The following is a 19,303-nucleotide window of genomic DNA, read 5'->3' as shown; positions in this document are numbered from 1 at the left end:
GATTTCAGAAGCTCTGAAAATTTACCTTCAGTTTATTATAATATTGACTATCCAGTGATACAAGTAGGTAAAGATTAAGTGGAATTTTAATGTTAGAAACAATTCTTTCGTATGGTTTTCTGTGTTTTCCCATTATAAATGAAAAGATTGGTCATCTATTAATGTATGTTCTCCAGAATGTACTTGGTAACAAGATACCATGGCAGAAATCCCAGTCCATTTTTAAGGCATCCTTTGCAGCTGATGTAGAGCAGTATCAATAACGGAGTACCAAAAGATAAGGTCTCTCTGGCTACCCGATTCCTGGGTTACTCTCCTGAGAAAGCAGACGGCTAGTACCTTTAATATAATTTTTTTCTAAAAGTTGAAAAAAATGATGATTAAATAAAAAATTGAATTTAATGTTACAGAAAACAAAATAACATCAAAGTAGTGAATGGAAGAATGGTTAATGAAGAGGATTCTAATGGGGTCTGTCTCTGCCTGGGTGGTTTTGGGAAAATGGCATCATGGACTCCACTTTCCTAACCTCTAGGATAGAGTAGAATTATATCGACGTAATATTCTATGAAACTGAGTTCCTTGAGACAGGATGAGTTGTTCCTCTTTTTTTATTCCAGCACCTAATATTGTGGGACTGAAAAAAAAAAATGATTTGAATAATCTGTCAGTACTCTCACTGTGAATATTGTGGTCAAAAATAAAATGTGTTATATTAATACATTGATTTTTAGGTAGAATGCATAATTTGGTGGAGAAGATTGTGTTGTAAGAGCAAAAGGGGAAGGAAGAATTGTGACAAATTAGAGAAGATAGAAGGCAGTAAATGTATGAGTAAAATAATGAGATTTTGTTTTTAAAAAATCACCCCCAAAATTGTCCATAGGCAAATAAATGATGGGAAATCTCTTCAGATGAGTCACCGTGAAGGCACTGCAGGCCTCCTTCTGTGGCCCCCTTGCAAAACATTTTTATAGTCATTCTTCGGAATTATTTTTAGAGCTGGTTATGAGCCACATAAGAAAAGTCGTCTTTTTGTTTGTTTCATTTGCTCTCATTCATCCCCACACTTGGTTTTGAATATTTTTTTGTTTCTACTTGATTCTAAACCTTCCGTTGAGGAATTTCAAGAGTGTGCTTTAGGCTCTGGAGAAGGGACTCACGGTAGAACCACTTTTGGAATTAGTTTAAAGCTTTCCTTTACAACCTTGGAAAAAACAGTACTCATTCTGATATTTAATTTGGTTGATTAAGAATTTGTGTGTATACATAAACAGGAAAAAAAGAACAGGAGGGCATATGCTGAAGTTAACTGGCATCTTTGGTTATTTAGTTTTCTTCCTATGCTTTTCTCTATTTTACAAATTTTCTACAAAGAACATATTTTCAATCAGGAAAAAAGGCAAAAAAATATAGTGTGGTTATTTTCTGGTCACATTTATTACATGTTCAAGTTTTGGCAGAGACAGTTCTTCACTTGTGAGCATGTGTCACAAGTGTCAGAGATCGACTTTTCTGAATTCGGAGCTGGTGATGGAACCAGATTTAGTGCTTAAGCCTATTTTTCTGAAGATGTGCTGTCTTTAATAATATACTTTATAATTTTACCCTTTTTAAGCAGTAGTTTAGAAAAAGAGAATAAGTCAATTCTGATTCTTTTGTGATTTTAAGAACATGTCATTTCCATTTTTTAAAGCAGAAGTGGAATGTGAGATAAAAGTATACGCTTACTTTCCTAATACTAGGGAAATCATTTTGGATGAAGTACTGTATTTGCATAACAGTTTTTATGCAAATAATATGGTATGTTTAAAAAAATTATTAAAAAACATACCTCGTCTCTGTATAAATTGAGATATCTTAGTTGTGGTTATGGTAAATTTGATCATCTTATCACACAGGTAGAAAAAAAAATACTTTGTGGGGAGAGAAAGGGGATGTAAAGAAGACTTAAAATACAGGAAAACTTGAACTTTGTATAACGAGATGATGCCAAATAATTGGTGCTTTAAAGAAATAAAAGCTGGGGATTTCCCTGGTGGTCCAGTGGTTAAGACTGTGCTTCCAGTGCAGGAGGTGCAGGTTTGATCCCTGAGCAAGGAACTAAGATCCCACATGCCACGTGATGCAGCCAAAAAAATAAAGGAAGAAAAGCTAAAATATGCACACAGAAAATATATAACATATCATCTAAGACATTTTGGGGGTGCAGTCATGGAAATTCAAATATTGTGAGCAATACACATAAATCTGAAGTAAAACCTTCTGTCATACTTGCAGCCTCTGTCTAACAGCATGTTAGGCTGTCAGCGGGTTTCTCCACATCCCCCCTGTAGGCTTAGCACTGTGCTTTGGGCTATGCAAGGTGGAAGAACCCTGAACTCCTGTCTCTGTCTGCACGGAGTTTCTAATATAGTTTAGAACAGCAGGTAGACTCAAGGTAGGTGTTTATGCTATGACAGTAAGGACAACAAGGCAGATGGGACTGAGGAGCAGAAACCATTTAGAGAAGTTTCCCAGAGCAGGGAGAGGTGGTTTGTGATGCTGACAGGATATAAAGATTGACGCCAAAGTGCTTTTATTACTTTTCCATTGAAAAATCCTTACAAGAATGACTTAAAACCTGAGCATTTTAGGCCCAAATTTCCTGTCCTAATTAGATTTATATCAGTGGTTCTTAATTCAAGGTAGTTTTGCCCCCACCCTGGGGACATCTGGTAGTGCCATAGGTATTTGGTAGTATAGGTGGGGATGTACAGGACGCCCCCATACATGCTCAAATGTCAGAAGTGGTGAGTTTGAGAAACCCTTGTCTACATATCCTTGAAGGCACAGTGAAGGGACCCTGGGGCTAACCACCTGTTTGCCACGGGTTTTATGTGACCAGTGTCTCCAGGAGTTACAGGGGCTGGGCTAGGATATGTTAGTGAGAGACACTGAAGCGGTGTATAATTAATTATTCAGTTCTCAGCTGTTCATCTTATTTCAGTTGAAATCAGCCTAAACCAGGGATATAATAAAGGATTACAGACAAAAGAGAACTATATGTGAATAAAAGGATATCTTTTTACACTTGATCCAAGTTTGTGTCATCGTATTCAATGTTTGTATTGTCATATTCAGTATTTGTATGTTAAGCATTTAATGTCTCTTTGCTCTTTATATGATACCTTTGGGCTTAATGGAAATTAATTAGGATGGAGATTTTTTAAAATGTTCTATTAATTTATGTTTGGCTGTGCTGGATCTTCGTTGCTGTGTGGGCTTTCTTTAGTTGCAGCGAGCAGGGGCTACTCTCTAGTTGCAGCGCATGGGCTTCTTATTGCGGTGGCTTCTCTTGTTGTGGAGCAATGGGTGTAGGGCATACAGGCTTTCACTAGTTGGGGTACGTGGGCTCTGTAGTTGCAGCCCCCCGGGCTCCAGAGCACAGGCTCAGTAGTTGTGGTGCAGGGGCTTAGTCTTCCCCTTTATATGGATCTTCATGGATCAAGGATCGAACTGTGCCTTCCACTGAGCCACCAGGGAAGCCCTAGAATTGGGATTAATTAGAATCAAAGAGTTCTGAATTTCACGTTCAGGTTCTAGTTGTGTGACTTTGAAGAAGTTACCTAATCTCTATGAATTATAGTTTACTCTATTTAAAAAAAAAAAGAGAAAACTTCGATTCATGTTGATATTTGACAGAAACCAACGCAATACTGTAAAGCAGTTATCCTTCAATTAAAGATAAATAAATTTTAAAAAATTTGAAAAAATTTGTAGAAGAAGATAAATAACAGTGTTCCTTTAGCTTTATAAAGAGATATCCAAATAATTTCATATATTTCCACAAGGCTTGAATTTTCCATTTCTCATCTTTATTCTAGATGCTGTGGCTTTGTTTCTCACATTTCCTTGAGGAATTCTATGCAGATGATCAGTACTGAATTCGTGTTTTTAGACCAGAGTTTAGTATACTTACTATTCCTTCTAGAAGAATTTAATTTACATCACTTAACAACTTCCCCTTTCTGTAGCTCTGAAGTTCCAGAAGAATCCATTGAGTAGACAAATTTATTCCTTCTTAGTCTGGTATTTTGTAGTGTCAGTAAAACCAGAGATGCTAAAGTCAGTTTCAACAGCTATCAGCTAAAAGAATAAATTCTTAACAGGGATGACATTTCCATGCCCTGAATCCTGGAGAGAAAAATCTGGCAAACAAGACAAGATTTAGGTGATTCTTACCTGTTAGAACAGTAGTTTTACAGTGGGTGCACATGGGTAGAGTTTTCCTAAACATTGAACTCGGGGAAAATGGAAAGTTTCTTTAAAACCATGGGTGTTTAAAACATCCAGGTTTTTTGAGCAACATTAATGTGCTTTTCTAATTGTGAAAATTTTTGTCTCTAACTTCCTTAAAATATAAGCAGTGGAACATAGTGAACTCATGTTAGTTGGCCAAATTCTCCATTGTTTATAAGAAAATACTGAGCCAAAGTTCTTCCAGCTTTCATTAGCCTGAAACCTGATTATAAATTCATAACCATCTATAGGTCTTGAAAGGATTTTGGAATTTTTTGTTCTTATTTTTCTATGAAGTAACTTAAAATACTTAATTCAGAGTTGACTGTCAAGAGAAGCTGAAGAATGCCACTTTACTTTTTAAAATCACAAACCTCTAGAGCAGAAAGGGCCATAACAACCATTCTAGCAATGCTTTTTAAAAAAAAAAAAAAACCAGATCAGAAAATTGAGACACAGAATGATTGACTTGTCCAAGGTCACACTGGTAGGTCAGGCCTATTTGACCACTAGTCCTGACTTCTTCCCACCTATTTGGACTCTTCTCATAATTTTATTCATTATTAGAATGAGACAATCAGGGTTTTTTTGTTGTGATGGTGGTTAAACACACATAGCATTTAATCATTAAAAGTTTTATCTTTATGATAAAATTCAACATCCATTTATGATAAAAACTCTCCAGAAAGCAGGAATAGAAGGAACATAGCTCAACATAATAAAAGCTATATATGACAAACCCACAGCAAACATTATCCTCAATGGTGAAAAATTGAAAGCATTTCCTCTAAAGTCAGGAACAACACAAGGGTGCCCACTCTCACCACTACTATTCAACATAGTTGTGGAAGTTTTGGTCACAGCAGTCAGAGGAGAAAAAGAAATAAAAGGAATCCAAATTGGAAAAGAAGAAGTAAAACTCTCACTGTTTGCAGATGACATGATCCTCTACATAGAAAACCCTAAAGACTCCACCAGAAAATTACTAGAGCTAATCAATGAATATAGTAAAGTTGCAGAATATAAAATCAACACACAGAAATCCCTTGCATTCCTATACACTAATAATGAGAAAATAGAGAAATTAAGAAAACAATTCCGTTCACCATTGCAACGAAAAGAATAAAATACTTAGGAATATATCTACCTAAAGAAACTAAAGACCTGTATATAGAAAACTATAAAACACTGATGAAAGAAATCAAAGAGGACACTAATAGTTGGAGAAATATACCATGTTCATGGATCAGAAGAATCAATATAGTGAAAATGAGTATACTACCCAAAGCAATCTATAGATTCAGTGCAATCCCTGTCAAGCTACCAACAGTATTTTTCAGAGCTAGAACAAGTAATTTCACAATTTGTATGGAAATACAAAAAACCTCGAATAGCCAAAACAATCTTGAGAAAGAAGAATGGAACTGGAGGAATCAACCTGCCTGACTTCAGGCTCTACTACAAAGCCACAGTCATCAAGACAGTATGGTACTGGCACAAAGACAGAAATATGGATCAATGGAACAAAATAGAAAGCCCAGAGATAAACCCACGCACCTATGGACACCTTATCTTTGACAAAAGAGGCAAGGATATACAATGGAGAAAAGACAATCTCTTTAACAAGTGGTGCTGGGAAAACTGGTCAACCACTTGTAAAAGAATGAAACTAGAACACTTTCTAACACCATACACAAAAATAAACTCAAAATGGATTAAAGATCTAAACATAAGACCAGAAACTATTAAATTCTTAGAGGAGAACATAGGCAAAACACTCTCCAACATACATCACTGCAGGATCCTCTATGACCCACCTCCCAGAATATTGGAAATAAAAGCAAAAATAAACAAATGGGATCTAATTAAAATTAAAAGCTTCTGCACAACAAAAGAAACTATAAGCAAGGTGAAAAGACAGCCCTCAGAATGGAAGAAAATAATAGCAAATGAAGCAACTGACAAAGAATTAATCTCAAAAATATACAAGCAACTCCTGCAGCTCAATTCCAGAAAAATAAACGACCCAATCAAAAAATGGGCCAAAGAACTAAATAGACATTTCTCCAAAGAAGACGTACAGATGGCTAACAAACACATGAAAAGATGCTCAACATCACTCATTATCAGAGAAATGCAAATCAAAACCACAATGAGGTACCATTTCACACCAGTCAGAATGGCTGCGATCCAAAAGTCTACAAGCAATAAATGCTGGAGAGGGTGTGGAGAAAAGGGAACCCTCTTACACTGTTGGTGGGAATGCAAACTAGTACAGCCACTATGGAGAACAGTATGGAGATTCCTTAAAAAACTGGAAATAGAACTGCCATACAACCCAGCAATCCCACTGCTGGGCATACACACTGAGGAAACCAGAATTGAAAGAGACACGTGTACCCCAGTGTACATCGCAGCACTGTTTATAATAGCCAGGACATGGAAGCAACCTAGATGTCCATCAGCAGATGAATAGATAAGAAAGCTGTGGTACATATACACAATGGAATATTATTCAACCATTAAAAAGAATATAGTTGAATCAGTTCTAATGAGGTGGATGAAACTGGAGCCTATTATACAGAGAGAAGTAAGCCAGAAAGAAAAACACCAATACAGTATACTAACGCATATATATGGGATTTAGAAAGATGGTAACGACAGCCCTGTATACGAGACAGCAAAAGAGACACAGATGTATAGAACAGTCTTTTGGACTCTGTGGGAGAGAGAACGGGGGGATGATTTGGGAGAATGGCATTAAAACATGTATAATATCATATAAGAAATGAATCGCCAGTCCAGGTTCGATACAGGAAGCTTGGGGCTGGTGCACTGGGATGACCCAGAGGGATGGTATGGGGAGGGAGGTGGGAGGGGGGTTCATGATGGGGAACATGTGTACACCCGTGCCGGATGCATGTTGATGTATGGCAAAACCAATACACTATTGTAAAGTAAAAAATAATAATAATAATTTAAAAAATAGAAAAAAAAAGTTTTATCTTTAAATAGGCAAACACATGAATATGGAACAAACATTAAAAGGTACACAGAGGTTTATAGTATGCAGTGATGAGGCCAACTCCCTTGCTCTCCTGTCCATCCCAGATCCCTTCCTTGGAGGCAGCCACTGTAAAGAATGAGGGATTTTAAATAGACCGTTTGGGTCTAAATAGCATGTCTAAACTGACATTGTATTGCATTATTCTTCATGGGTTGCAGTTTGGCCTGCCAAGTTTAGGTAATGCCCAACAAAGGAAAAACATAAACCGTGGAATTGGAATATGGAGAGAATTGTGTACTGATTTGAAAATTACCCAGAGTCCAAGTGATTTCCGGTAATGGAAGTGACGGCTCCCTTACATCAGTACTCTGTTACTCAGATAATGCCTTTTGTGCAAAGAGCCTGAAGTATTTTTTTAGAACTCTCATGTATCCTCATGACATGTAAAATCCCTGAGTAGTACATAACTACTTTCAACTGCTTTAGAGTCTATAGCACATTGGCCACAAAAAAGAATTATGTTGATGTTTGAACAAACACCTCCAGGCTCTGTGAAACCATCAGTGTGGGACATCACACGGATCTGCTTTTCTCAGCCTCTGAGCCTCCATGGCCTGCCTTGATGAAACCTTAGTGTCTGGTCCTTGGATGGGGCATACCCAAGCATTGGGCCTGGAGAATTCCTCACTGAGTGGGCAGTTTGGCTGAGGGGTGAGGGGGGCTCCAGGAGTACATGTGCACCTTTGGTTGTGGAGCAGGGAAGGCGGCAGGGCAGCAGCAGACACTTGGTACCGCCTAGTGCCTTTGTAGCCTTAAAGCATGGGTGCTGACTCGGGTAGATAACTGCCTGCAGTAAGTAGGTGACTGCCCACGTGGTAAGAGTTCAGCCTGGAAAAAGCTGCAGGTCTAGACTCCATGTGCCCCAGTTGGGCCTCATCCCAGTTTCCAAGGCAGACCTCCCCAAGTGAAAAGGGGGACGAGTAGACTGCAAGTGCTGATCTTTCTGTGGCACTCTGTGTGACTTATGACAGTTTCACCCAGTAGGGAAGAAGACCTTGGAAGTTTGTAGGTTGTTTGAAGAGAGATGAGAATGGAGCCAGGGAAGCCACAGGGAGAGGAAAAGTGAAGTAGGAGGAAATTATCTTTTTGAGAGAGCAGTTCTGTGACTTCTGTGCTGCTAGCCTCTTAAATTATGGGTTTCACATTCTGCTCTCAGGCAGTGGTTTTTTGTTTGGGGGGCTTTTTATTGTTGTTTGGCTTTCCCTCCAGTTTTCCTGATCCTAAGGATATTCCTGGGCTTCCCTGATGGCTCAGTGATAAAGAACATGCCTGCCAATGCAGGAGATGATGCTGGTTTGATCTCTGGGTCGGGAAGATCCTCTGGAGAGGAGAATGGCTATCCTCTCCAGTCTTCTTTCCTGGAGAATTCCGTGGACAGAGGAGCCTAGTGGGCTACAGTCCATGGGGTCGCAAAGAGTCAGACACCACTGAGTGACTAACGCTACTTAATAAATACAAATACTGAAAGTATTGGGAACCTTAACTGAATTAAACAGAGCTTAATTTCAAGAAAGCATGAATGTTCATTTTCGTCTGGTAATGATTCCTTGACATTGATTCTTTTTAATGTTTTTTAATTGTTTAGACACTGAAATATTAGTTCATCAGTTCAGTTCAGTCATTCAGTCGTGTCCGACTCTTTGCGACCCCATGAATTGCAGCACGCCAGGCCTCCCTGTCCATCACCATCTCCCAGAGTTCACTCAAACTCACGTCCATTGAGTCGGTGATGCCATCCAGCCATCTCATCCTCTGTCGTCCCCTTTTCCTCCTGCACCCAATCCCTCCCAGCATCAGAGTCTCTTCCAAGAAGTCAACTCTTCGCATGAGGTGGCCAAAGTACTGAAGTTTCAGCTTTAGCATCATTCCTTCCAAAGAACACCCAGGACTGATTTCTTTTAGAATGGACTGGTTGGATCTCCTTGCAGTCCAAGGGACTCTCAAGAGTCTTCTCCAACACCACAGTTCAAAAGCATCAATTCTTCGGCACTCAGCTTTCTTCACAGTCCAACTCTCACATCCATACATGACCACTGGAAAAACCATAGCCTTGACTAGAAGGACCTTTGTTGGCAAAGTAATGTCTCTGCTTTTGAATATGCTATCTAGGTTGGTCATAACTTTTCTTCCAAGGAGTAAGCATCTTTTAATTTCATGGCTGCAGTCACCATCTGTAGTGATTTTGGAGCCCAAAAAAATAGTCTGACAGTGTTTCCACTGTTTCCCCATCTATTTCCCATGAAGTGATGGGACCAGATGCCATGATCTTCGTTTTCTTAATGTTGAGCTTTAAGCCAACTTTTTCACTCTCCTCTTTCACTTTCATCAAGAGGCTTTTGAGTTCCTCTTCACTTTCTGCCCATAAGGGTGGTGTCATCTGCATATCTGAGGTTATTGATATTTCTCCCAGCAATCTTGATTCCAGCTTGTGCTTCTTCCAGCCCAGCGTTTCTCATGATGTACTCTGCATATAAGTTAAATAAGCAGGGTGACCATATACAGCCTTGATGTACTCCTTTTCCTATTTGGAACAGTAGCTATTAAAACATCAGTGCTGTTAATCTTTGTAAACAGAACTACTGAGCAGCCTTTGTTATAATGGCCCTGCCATATATTTGTCCCAGGGACGGGAAGCCTGGTGGGCTGCCGTCTATGGGGTCGCACAGAGTCAGACACGACTAAAGCAATGCAGCAGCAGCCATATATTTGATCTGGACTAATATACCTTGATTTCAAAGTTATTCAGAATTTAGAGGGTTTTGTAATTAATTTTTTATAGGTAAAACTTTTATAACGAGGAAGTAGCTATTATATCATCATCACAGTCATTTTAACAGCTTTAAATGTAAATAAAACATTTCACTGATTGTACTTTTTCTCTTCAGAGAGGAACCAAGGCCTTAACCTTCTCAGCTCATTGACTGGAGCAAGCCATAGCATTGGATCAGCAGAGAGCTGCCACTCAGAGGTAAAGATTTTTCCTGGATCTTTCTCTCCTTTGGCTTTTCTTTCTACTCTATGAATCTCTACACCATTCATCGTTTTTTCCTTTCCACTTAAGAAGTGGTAGAGAATATCAGGAATAGATACAAGGAGCCTGCTGCCTGTTAAGAGCAGGCTAGATTGGTATTAAAGCAGTAAGCCCTCTCAAAATGTTTACAATTTGGGCTGTTCCGTGTGTTTTTGCTAGAGTGCTTTTAAAAACATGCTAGAATTTCCTTGAGGCTGAAGTTTCCCCCCAGATCTTCAAATATAAAATAAAATTAATGGTTCTTTTCAGTACTTCCTGTGTGCTCTACAGTCTGAGGAAGGTCCTTGTCCTTAATGGGTTTAACAGGCTGACTTCAGCCCTCTGTCCTCAAGGACTTTGGTCCGTGTCTGCCTTGGTCGGCATGCTGGAATAGTGAGCACATTATATAGTGCCACGTTGTCTGCCCAGGACCTCCTTCTTCCATCTCTGAGCTGTTTTGTGATAGGATTGTATACATTTTCAGGTTTTGAATAAAACATGATTTGAAACAAAACAAACAATATGTTTTTAATAGTCAAAGGCAAAATCATAACACTTTTCTATCCCTGAGGAAAAACAGCCCCAAGTTAGTAAATCTCTGGCCTTTTTTTAAATAATGTGACCTTGATCCTTCTTCCATCCCTCCTCATGTCTAGCTCCTGTTACTGCTTCTCTAAAGCTGAGCAGTGAGTGGAACTGTGAGCTGTTTTGGAGTTAGTTCGGAAGCAGCCTCCTATTAGGTTGTGACCCGTCTGTGTTTCTCCACAGCAGCCCTGTGTGCCAGCAGCAGAGAGGACCGAATCCCTCTTGGATCATCGAGGGGCTGCTTCTAACACAGCAGACGTGCAGGTCGATAGCATTGTGGGTAAGTGCTGTGTGGCTGCCAAGTGACAGCTCTGTGGAACTTGCCAAAGCCCATGCATTGGGGCATAAATCATCCAAAGGCAAATTGCCTTTAAACGAGAATGAGGGAAGGACATTGATCATGGTTATTGTTTAGTTGCTAAGTCGTGTCCGACTCTTTTGTGACCCAGTGGACTGTAACCCGCCAGGCTCCTTTGCCCATGGGATTTCCCAGGTAAGAGTATTGGAGTGGGTTGCCATTTCCTTCTCCAGGGGATCTTCTGCACCTAGGGATCGAACCTTTGTCCCTGCAGTGGATCCTTTACCACTGAGCCACAGGGAAGTCCAAGGACATCAGTAGTGACCCCCAAATGAATGTGAGCCTTGTGGGCGGCTGCAGAAAAAGCAGGGAGAGCAAATAGATCACAGTACAAATCTGTGGGCACCACTGGTCCTCTCAGCAGGATCTTGATTAAGATTATCTTGGTCAAAGTAGGTAGAACCAGGTGGTGAAACAGCTTTATATCTCCATAATCCACCATTTTTTCATGGTATTTTACAGTAGTCAGAATTGTTAACAAGAAGAATATAGTTTTATAAGCCCTCTCATATCCTTTTAAAGTTCTTTTATGTCCACATTCTCATTTGGTAATGAAGTTTGGCAGAGAAGTTGTTTTACAAAGATGAAGGTGCAGCCCAGAGCAGTTTAATAACTTGTCCAAGGGCATCGAACAAGAAAGTGTTGGAGCTGAAACTGAAATACAGTTTGCTGTCCAAAAAGCTAGAAGGCCAGGGCGCTTAGTTGACAATAACTATAAATGTTCTTTTGTTGGGAAACTACTCACATCACTACTACTTTTAATGCCACGGAGGGCCCATGTGCAATAATAAGTCTTAAAAATTTTTTTTTTTGTTTGTAAAATAATCCATAAAGAAAACTCAACTAATTGGTTATAGAAACATATTAAGAAGAAAAAATTGTGTATAACTTCATTTCTCTCCAGTTTATTCAATCTTGTCCTCTCAGTTGAACCCTTCACATTGGCTTTGAAACCTACTGAAGTCTCTGCCATGAGAGCAAACCAGTGACCACACTGAAGAAGATGGGAGGATAAGAACGAACCTACAGAACTTGGGGAAATGGTGTCCTGACTGGATGCCGTGAGCCAGAAACAAAAAGAACTGAACAGAAATCCTACACTCTGCTTAATAAATGTGATTCTTACAGGGATCTGGGTTTTGAAATTCTGAAAGTAAATATATTTTACATATATTATGGTTGAAAGAATAAGAAAATATAGCCTAGAGAAAGAGAGCTAGGTTTCTCACTGTCAGAGAAGTTAAGGAAAGGTGAAGGCTGGGTTGAATCCTTTGGTACTGAACTAGAATTGAAGGTATCAGTATGAACTCTTAGTTTGTTAAAATATAGTTTGAGCAGTGGAGAGATAAGTATAGATGTGTGTGCCTGTGTGGGCTTCCCAGCTGGCAGTAGTGGGGAAGAACTTTCTTGCCAAAGCAGGAGACATACGACATCTGAGTTCTGTCCCTGGGTCAGGAAGATCCCCTGGAGAAGGGAACGGCAGCCCACTCCAGTATTCTTGCCTGGGAAATCCCAAGGACAGAGGAGCCCGGCTGACTGCAGTCCATAGCGTCACAAAGTGTCGGACACAACTGAAGTGACAGCACACACTCAGGTATGCATGTGTAAGTACACACACACACACACACACACACACACACACACACACACACACACATTTCCTAGCTCAGTCCACTAGGAGGGTCTAGAAGCAATAATACTCTAATAGTGGTGGAGACACTTAACACTTAGATCTTGGTTTCTAAATACCATTCTCCAAGAAAAGATACCAGGGCTACTTGGAGAAGTGTGTGATTCAGGGCTGGGGCAGGAAAACTGAAGGATGAACCTGAAGCATCTCGTGGGGCCAGATAGTAAAGTGAAAGTGAAAGTCGCTCAGTCGTGTCCCACTCTTCACATCCCCATGGACTATACAGTCCATGGAATTCTCCAGGCCAGAATACTGGAGTAGGTAGCCTTTCTTTTCTCCAGGGGATCTTCCCAACCCAAGGATCGAACCCAGGTTTCCCCCATTTCAGGCAGATTCTTTACCAGCTGAGCCACAAGGGAAGCCCTAGAATTCTGGAGTGGTTAGCCTATCCCTTCTCTAGCAGATCTTCCCAACCCAGGAATCAAACCAGGATCTCCTGCATTGCAGGTGGATTCTTTACCAACTGAGCTATGTGGGAAGCCAGAAAGTAAGGAAGTGCTCAAAAAAGTATGAGGGCATGTTGAAAGGTCACAGGAACCAACTTGAAAGCATTTCCAATGGCTAACGCTGGAAGATTTTGACAAGTAACATAAATTAACATTAGTATTAGGTAGTAATCTATAAAATAAAATGTATATCCATGAATCCATACTAATTTAAATAAATAATTGAATAAATACATACCTGGAAAAGAAAGGGCTGCTCCTCCTCCTAGAGGAATTCCAGTCAATAAATGTAGACATTATGAGGGAAATAGAAAACCATCCTTAGCCACACTCTGCAGTAATAGCCGTTGCAGGCAAGATCCACTGATGGTGAAATTAGTAGATGAACATTTGAGAAGAAACACATTTCCATAGTCAAAAAATATCTTTTCCAAATTACTTATTACAAAGGGAGAATAGTAATTTTATCCTAGAAAAACCTGGTCAGTACCCCTTTAAGGGATGAAGGTTACGTCACCAGTAATGGCATGTTGATATCTCCTCTCAATATGATGCACTGAAAGGGTACTCACGCCTGTGGTATGTATTCCCGCCAAAGGTCCATAACCTCAGTCGTGGGAAAACATCAGACAAACCCAGATTAAGGGGCATTACACAAAATAACTGGCCAGTACTCTTCAGAAGTGTCAAAATCATGAAAGACAAAGACTTAGGAACTGTCACAAATGGGAGAAGACTAAGCAGATTTGACAGCTTAGTTCTGTGTAGAATCCTGAATTGAATCCTGAAACAGAAAAAAGATATTAGTGGAAAAACTGATAAAGGGTGAATGAAGAATGTAGTTAATAATAGCACGGTTCCATTATTAACTTCTTGATGTTTATACTTGTACCTTAGTTACGTAAGATGTTACCACTAAGGGAAGGTGGGAAAACGGCATATTGGAATGCTCTATACTATTTTTGCAACTTTTTTTGTAAGAGTAAAACTATTTCAGATTTCGTTAAAAAAGGAAAAACCAAACTGGCGAAAGTAAAACACTTTCCCTACCCCACATCTTCCTCCTCTCTTTACTTATTTCCATTCCTCAACTGATTCTCATCTAGCTCTTGTTCCCATTTTCCGCTAAAATAGCTCACCAACAACTTCTGTGCCACTCAATCTAATTGATGTCCTCCTGTCCCCATCTTGACCTCTTGGCAGCATTTGGTGTTATGAATCAATCCCTTTCTGAAGCATTAGCTTCTCTTCACTCAACCAACACATCTCCTGGTCTTTTTCCTACCTCTCTGATGATTCCTTCTCTTCCTTTGGAAGAGTACTCTCCTTTACCCAGCCTTTAAATATCTCCATTCCTCAATGTTCCATCTAAGCTCCTCTTCCAAACCTATATTTGAGCATGAAGTGATTTTACCATATCCATAGTTCAATTAACATGTATACAGATAAATCACAAATTTTTTGTCCCTAGCCCTGTATAGCAACTGCCACCATGACATACCCATTGAACGAAAACAAATTTATTAACCAAAATATCTTTAACATCAAATAATCTGTTATAGCATTGTAGTAGATGCAAAGAATTATGTTATCATCCTTGTCTTCAAGGAGGTTATAGTCTAAAAAATGCAGAGACAGGCCTTGTAATGTAATGGGTAAAGTCATGGACTTGGAGTCCTGGACAACTAGGTTTGAATCATGACTCTGCCACTAGTAGTGAAATGACCTTGAGTAAGTTATTTAGCTTTCCTTAGTTTCCATAGGGCCTTAGTTTCCCCTTCTATAAGGTAAGGGTAAGAAATCTTTCTCACAATGCTGTTGGAAAAATGAAATGGAATTGTGTCAGTTAAAGCACTCAGCAGTGGAGACAAAGCTGTCTTTCTCTCTTACCTTGGTATATATTACAGAAGTGGTGGACAGATGTGAGAATACAGAGTAGTGTGTGTCAGTGCCAAGACAGCTCTGTGAACACCAATTGTGGAATGAATCTTAAGGAAGGAGACGTGTGAGTTGGGATGGTCAGGGAAGACATCCTACAAGTGGCCAGCCTGGAGTGGAGGCTGAGTGAAAATTCTGACTAAAAACAAAGTTTGATAAAGAAACCACATGCTGAAGCAGAAATAGTAAAGGATTTGTGGTAAGAAAATAGGAATTTAGATTGGCTCTGCCTTTGAATAGCTCTAATTGTAGAAGAGTTCATTTTTAAACCCAGGTTGATTCATGTGTAAATTGTGGACAGTGGTATCTGTCCTAACCACCTTATATGGTTGTCAGTAACAGATGTGAAAATAGTTGTTGTCCAGTAAAGTATGGTATAAATTTCAAGCATTTATTGAATCTGCATATCTTAGTACAGGGTGTGGGCTTTAGAAATTGGAAACACGTAAGTGAGTCCTGGCTTCCCAGGTGGCTCACTGGTAAAGAATCTGCCTGCCAGTGCAGGAGCTGCAGGAGATGCGGGTTTGATCCTTAGGTTGGGAAGATCCCCTGGAAGAGAAAATGGCAACCCACTCCAGTACTCTTGCCTGGAAAATCCCATGGACAGAGGAGCCTGGCAGGCTGCAGTCCATAGGGTCGCTAAGAGTCAGGACTGAGCATACGTACATGCATAAATCTGACGCGAAGGTCACACTTACTAGCAGTGACCCAGAGTAAGATCACTTCTCCTTGTGCTCTAGTTTTCTTAAGAAAGGTAGAAACAGAATTCTTTGCCTCATTGCAGTTATTTCAAGGATAAAATGAGTCCCTGTTCACTTGTGAGGGCCCCCTAGCAGCCAAGCAGGATACAGCACCAGGAGCTGTACAGCTGGCCCATGCTGGGCCCTCGTTCAGTGGTAACTTGCATCCAAGCCAGATTGATTGCTTTAGGATTCTGTGTATTTAGTGCATACTTAAATACTGTGTGCAAATCCTCATTGCAGATCCCATGTTAGACCTGGACATTCAAGAACTTGCCAGTCTCACTACAGGCGGAGGAGATTTGGAGAATTTTGAAAGACTGTTTTCAAAGTTAAAAGAAATGAAAGGTAATTGGATCCATTGGGTCTTACAGGTTTCCATAGTGATGCCCCTCTGTTTTATCTAGTAGGATTTTACTTTGTAACTGCTAATAGCATTCCATGCTTTGGGCTCATCTGAGAAATGTAGATACTGTGGGATTGTGCCATCCTCTGTTGGTAAAAATTTCTTTAGGAAAATTCTCCCCTTTTTTCATTCTTTTTCTTTTTCCTTTCCCTTCTTCTCTTGCCTGTCTGTTTCTTTCAGTCTGTCTCATTAACATGGAATCAGTAAGATCCCTAGCAATTTACTCACATCATTCCCATCTGGAAGATTTGGAAGACTTAAACTATCTAACAGCTGTAATGACTCCACCATAAACATGTGTTTTTGCAACCCATCTCCCATCTTCTAGTGTTAGAACATCTATGCGCTCCAGATTCTCCTGTGCGATTAGATGAATTTCTTAAGATATATTTTCCCCCTAGACAAGGCTGCGACGCTTCCTCACGAGCAAAGAAAGATGCATGCAGAAAAGGTGAGAAAATCAGTCAGGTATTTGCTTACCTACTGCAGGTCCAGTGCTGTAAGAATTACATGTCACACTTGTTTACTTCTAAAGTGTCTTACTGTGAACTTTCTGTTGGATATTCACTTACAGTTATTTGAATATGTAGTTGCTGCCATCAAGCCAGGGTTTTCCAGTGTGTGTTGAGTGATGTGGAACATTGAGGCTCAGAATGTTTGCCTTCCTAGCTGTTAGGCTGGAAAACTCTTAGTTATTTTGTTTGGGTTGGCAAGAAATGTATATGGTTTATGTATTCTATTGTATGACTGTGTCATAACTTACTTATCCACTTCCCCATTGGACATTTCAGTCATGCGCCCTATTTTTTCTGTAGTGAAGTTGTTCATATCCTTATACGTCACCTATGTATACAGTTCTGATAATATCCTCAGTATAAAGTCTAGGAGTAGAAGTCCTGGATCAGGGTGTTCAGGGGTTTTGATAGATGTGTCAGAGCACTGAAGGGCAAGGTATAGAATTTTAAGTCTTAATCATTTCTGTGTGTGACCTGAAACGAGCTGAATATTAGGTGTTGCCTAAACTCTGTTGCTTGCTTCTCTCCACAGGTGGCCAAAGCCTTCTGGATGGCAATTGGGGGAGACAGAGATGAGATTGAAGGCCTTTCATCTGATGAAGAGCACTAAACTATTCATGCTAGGACTTGCCTAACTAGGACCCTAGCGCTCTCTCACTGAGATTCTTCTCTCCTCAACCCCATCATCTTTTGCTGAGCTTACCAGCATCATGTTGGCTGCCTGACTTATTTATAGGGTCCCGTTAATTTTAGTTTTTAGTAGAGGGTAAAGCAGAAATCTCTTCTCCCTCAGTATATTGTAAGGGAGTGAGAAGTTTTCAAATAACATTTTTTGTTGTAGGAACGGGAGTGGGGTGAGCCTCAAAGGCCTGTGTGACTTGCCCAAGTTAAAGAAGAAAAACCACCACCAAGCTTTCCTGGTCAGTCTTTTGAGGAGCATTCCCTGTGTTCATGTTGATCACTGAAGATCAAGAGTTTTCTGGTTTTCTCTTTCAAGGAGCTTGCTGCTCAAGGTTTGATGCTTTTGGTGGGAGGAAAGGAAGAAACTGCAGATTTAATCTGTGCTGCAGCACAGATTATAGGTCAGCCACTGGCCTTCGGTTTAGTCTCTAGCTAAAAAAAAGCATCTGAGTATTTCATTTGAAATACAGTATCTGACCTCCTGGTAGAAAGTATTGAGAAACCAGTGTGAATTTTTAGACTATAATAAATGATGCAAAGGTTTTCTACTCTGGTGGGGATAAAAATAAACCCTTCTCTACCAAGTTGTGGGCGGGCATGGGGGTGGGGGTGGGGCATGGGTAAGAGAAGGAATTCCCTGTATAAGCCATTGAATCAGTATGGTCCTAGCCTGAGATTTTTGCATTAGTATTACCACGTAGAAACTGTTCTTTCTTAGAGTTTGCCACTTGAGATGGCAGAGATGTGTTGTCACAGTTGATACCCTCAGAACAAGGGGAGCTTCCTCTTCTCTCTCTGAACTCAGAGATCACTGCCAAACTAGTGACACTTAAGTGGGACTTGGTGAGAAAGCACGCGAAATGTTAAGCAATGAATCCCTCAGTACCTGTGTTACTTCCAGAGCTGAGGAGTTAGGCTCCAGGGAAACTGACCTCTAAGGGGGAAAGTTCCCAGAAGAGTGGGAAATATAGCAAATGAAATCCTTATTTCTGTTCGTTTAGGGACTGCGTAATGCATGTCATGAGCCTTCAGTCTGCCATGGCTCTCAGCTGGCTCAGGGCACATGGGCTAAGAACTGCTGCTGGCCTGGTGTGAGTGTGAACCCCATAGGTCACCAGTAGAAACGAATTTCAGACCTGGCTGTGCAACACCTTTTCAGCCCTGCAGAACCTGCTACAGATGGCAGAAGGAACGGAGTGCTCCAGGGTCCTGGCCAGAGCGGCCACAGGATGGAAGGTTTCAGTGAGTGGATGTTCAGGGAGAGCCATTCCAGGGAACACTGGAAGCTGTCTTCCTTGATAACTTTTTTCTTTTTCTTTAACTATTCTGAGGGTCTTTGAGACTGTAGTTTACCACCATTCCACCACTGTTTCTTTGAGGTGACTGCATTGGCCATTGATGGGGAACGTAAGGAAAGTCAGTTCTGGGATTGCAAAATGAAAGGCGAAACAAGTTTTTCTTAAAATATGAAAGGTTTCAGAGAACACATTAGGTCACGTGGTTTGGAAAAACAGACTATAAAAAGCTGTGAACTTGATCTTGTGGATTAAACAAAGCCAGGTATTAAAATGTGGTTTATTTATAAA

The 19,303-nt window shown here is 40.2% G+C and overlaps 1 protein-coding gene across 4 annotated transcripts in view; it reads left to right on the top strand.

Annotated features, from left to right (window-relative positions):
• AAGAB (alpha and gamma adaptin binding protein) overlaps positions 1-19,303 on the top strand; it is a 74,499-nt gene extending 55,196 nt beyond the window's left edge. Inside the window, exons 6-10 of one of the 4 annotated variants that reach the window (XM_070796951.1) lie at positions 10,234-10,316; positions 11,130-11,223; positions 16,359-16,463; positions 16,850-16,972; positions 17,569-19,303. In XM_070796951.1, the coding sequence (XP_070653052.1) occupies positions 10,234-10,316; positions 11,130-11,223; positions 16,359-16,463; positions 16,850-16,972; positions 17,569-17,612 (449 nt within the window). In that variant the 3' untranslated portion in view covers positions 17,613-19,303. Of the gene's footprint in view, positions 1-10,233; positions 10,317-11,126; positions 11,224-12,228; positions 12,896-16,358; positions 16,464-16,849; positions 16,973-17,568 lie in introns of those variants that run through there. The other 3 variants (XM_070796952.1, XM_070796950.1, XR_011568731.1) reach the window with 3 other exon arrangements.

Source organism: Bos indicus, chromosome 10 (genome assembly GCF_029378745.1).
Source record: "Bos indicus isolate NIAB-ARS_2022 breed Sahiwal x Tharparkar chromosome 10, NIAB-ARS_B.indTharparkar_mat_pri_1.0, whole genome shotgun sequence".
Classification (NCBI taxonomy): Eukaryota; Metazoa; Chordata; class Mammalia; order Artiodactyla; family Bovidae; genus Bos; species Bos indicus.
The sequence above is the reverse complement of the archived record's forward strand: the minus strand, read 5'-3'. Positions and strand labels throughout refer to the sequence as shown.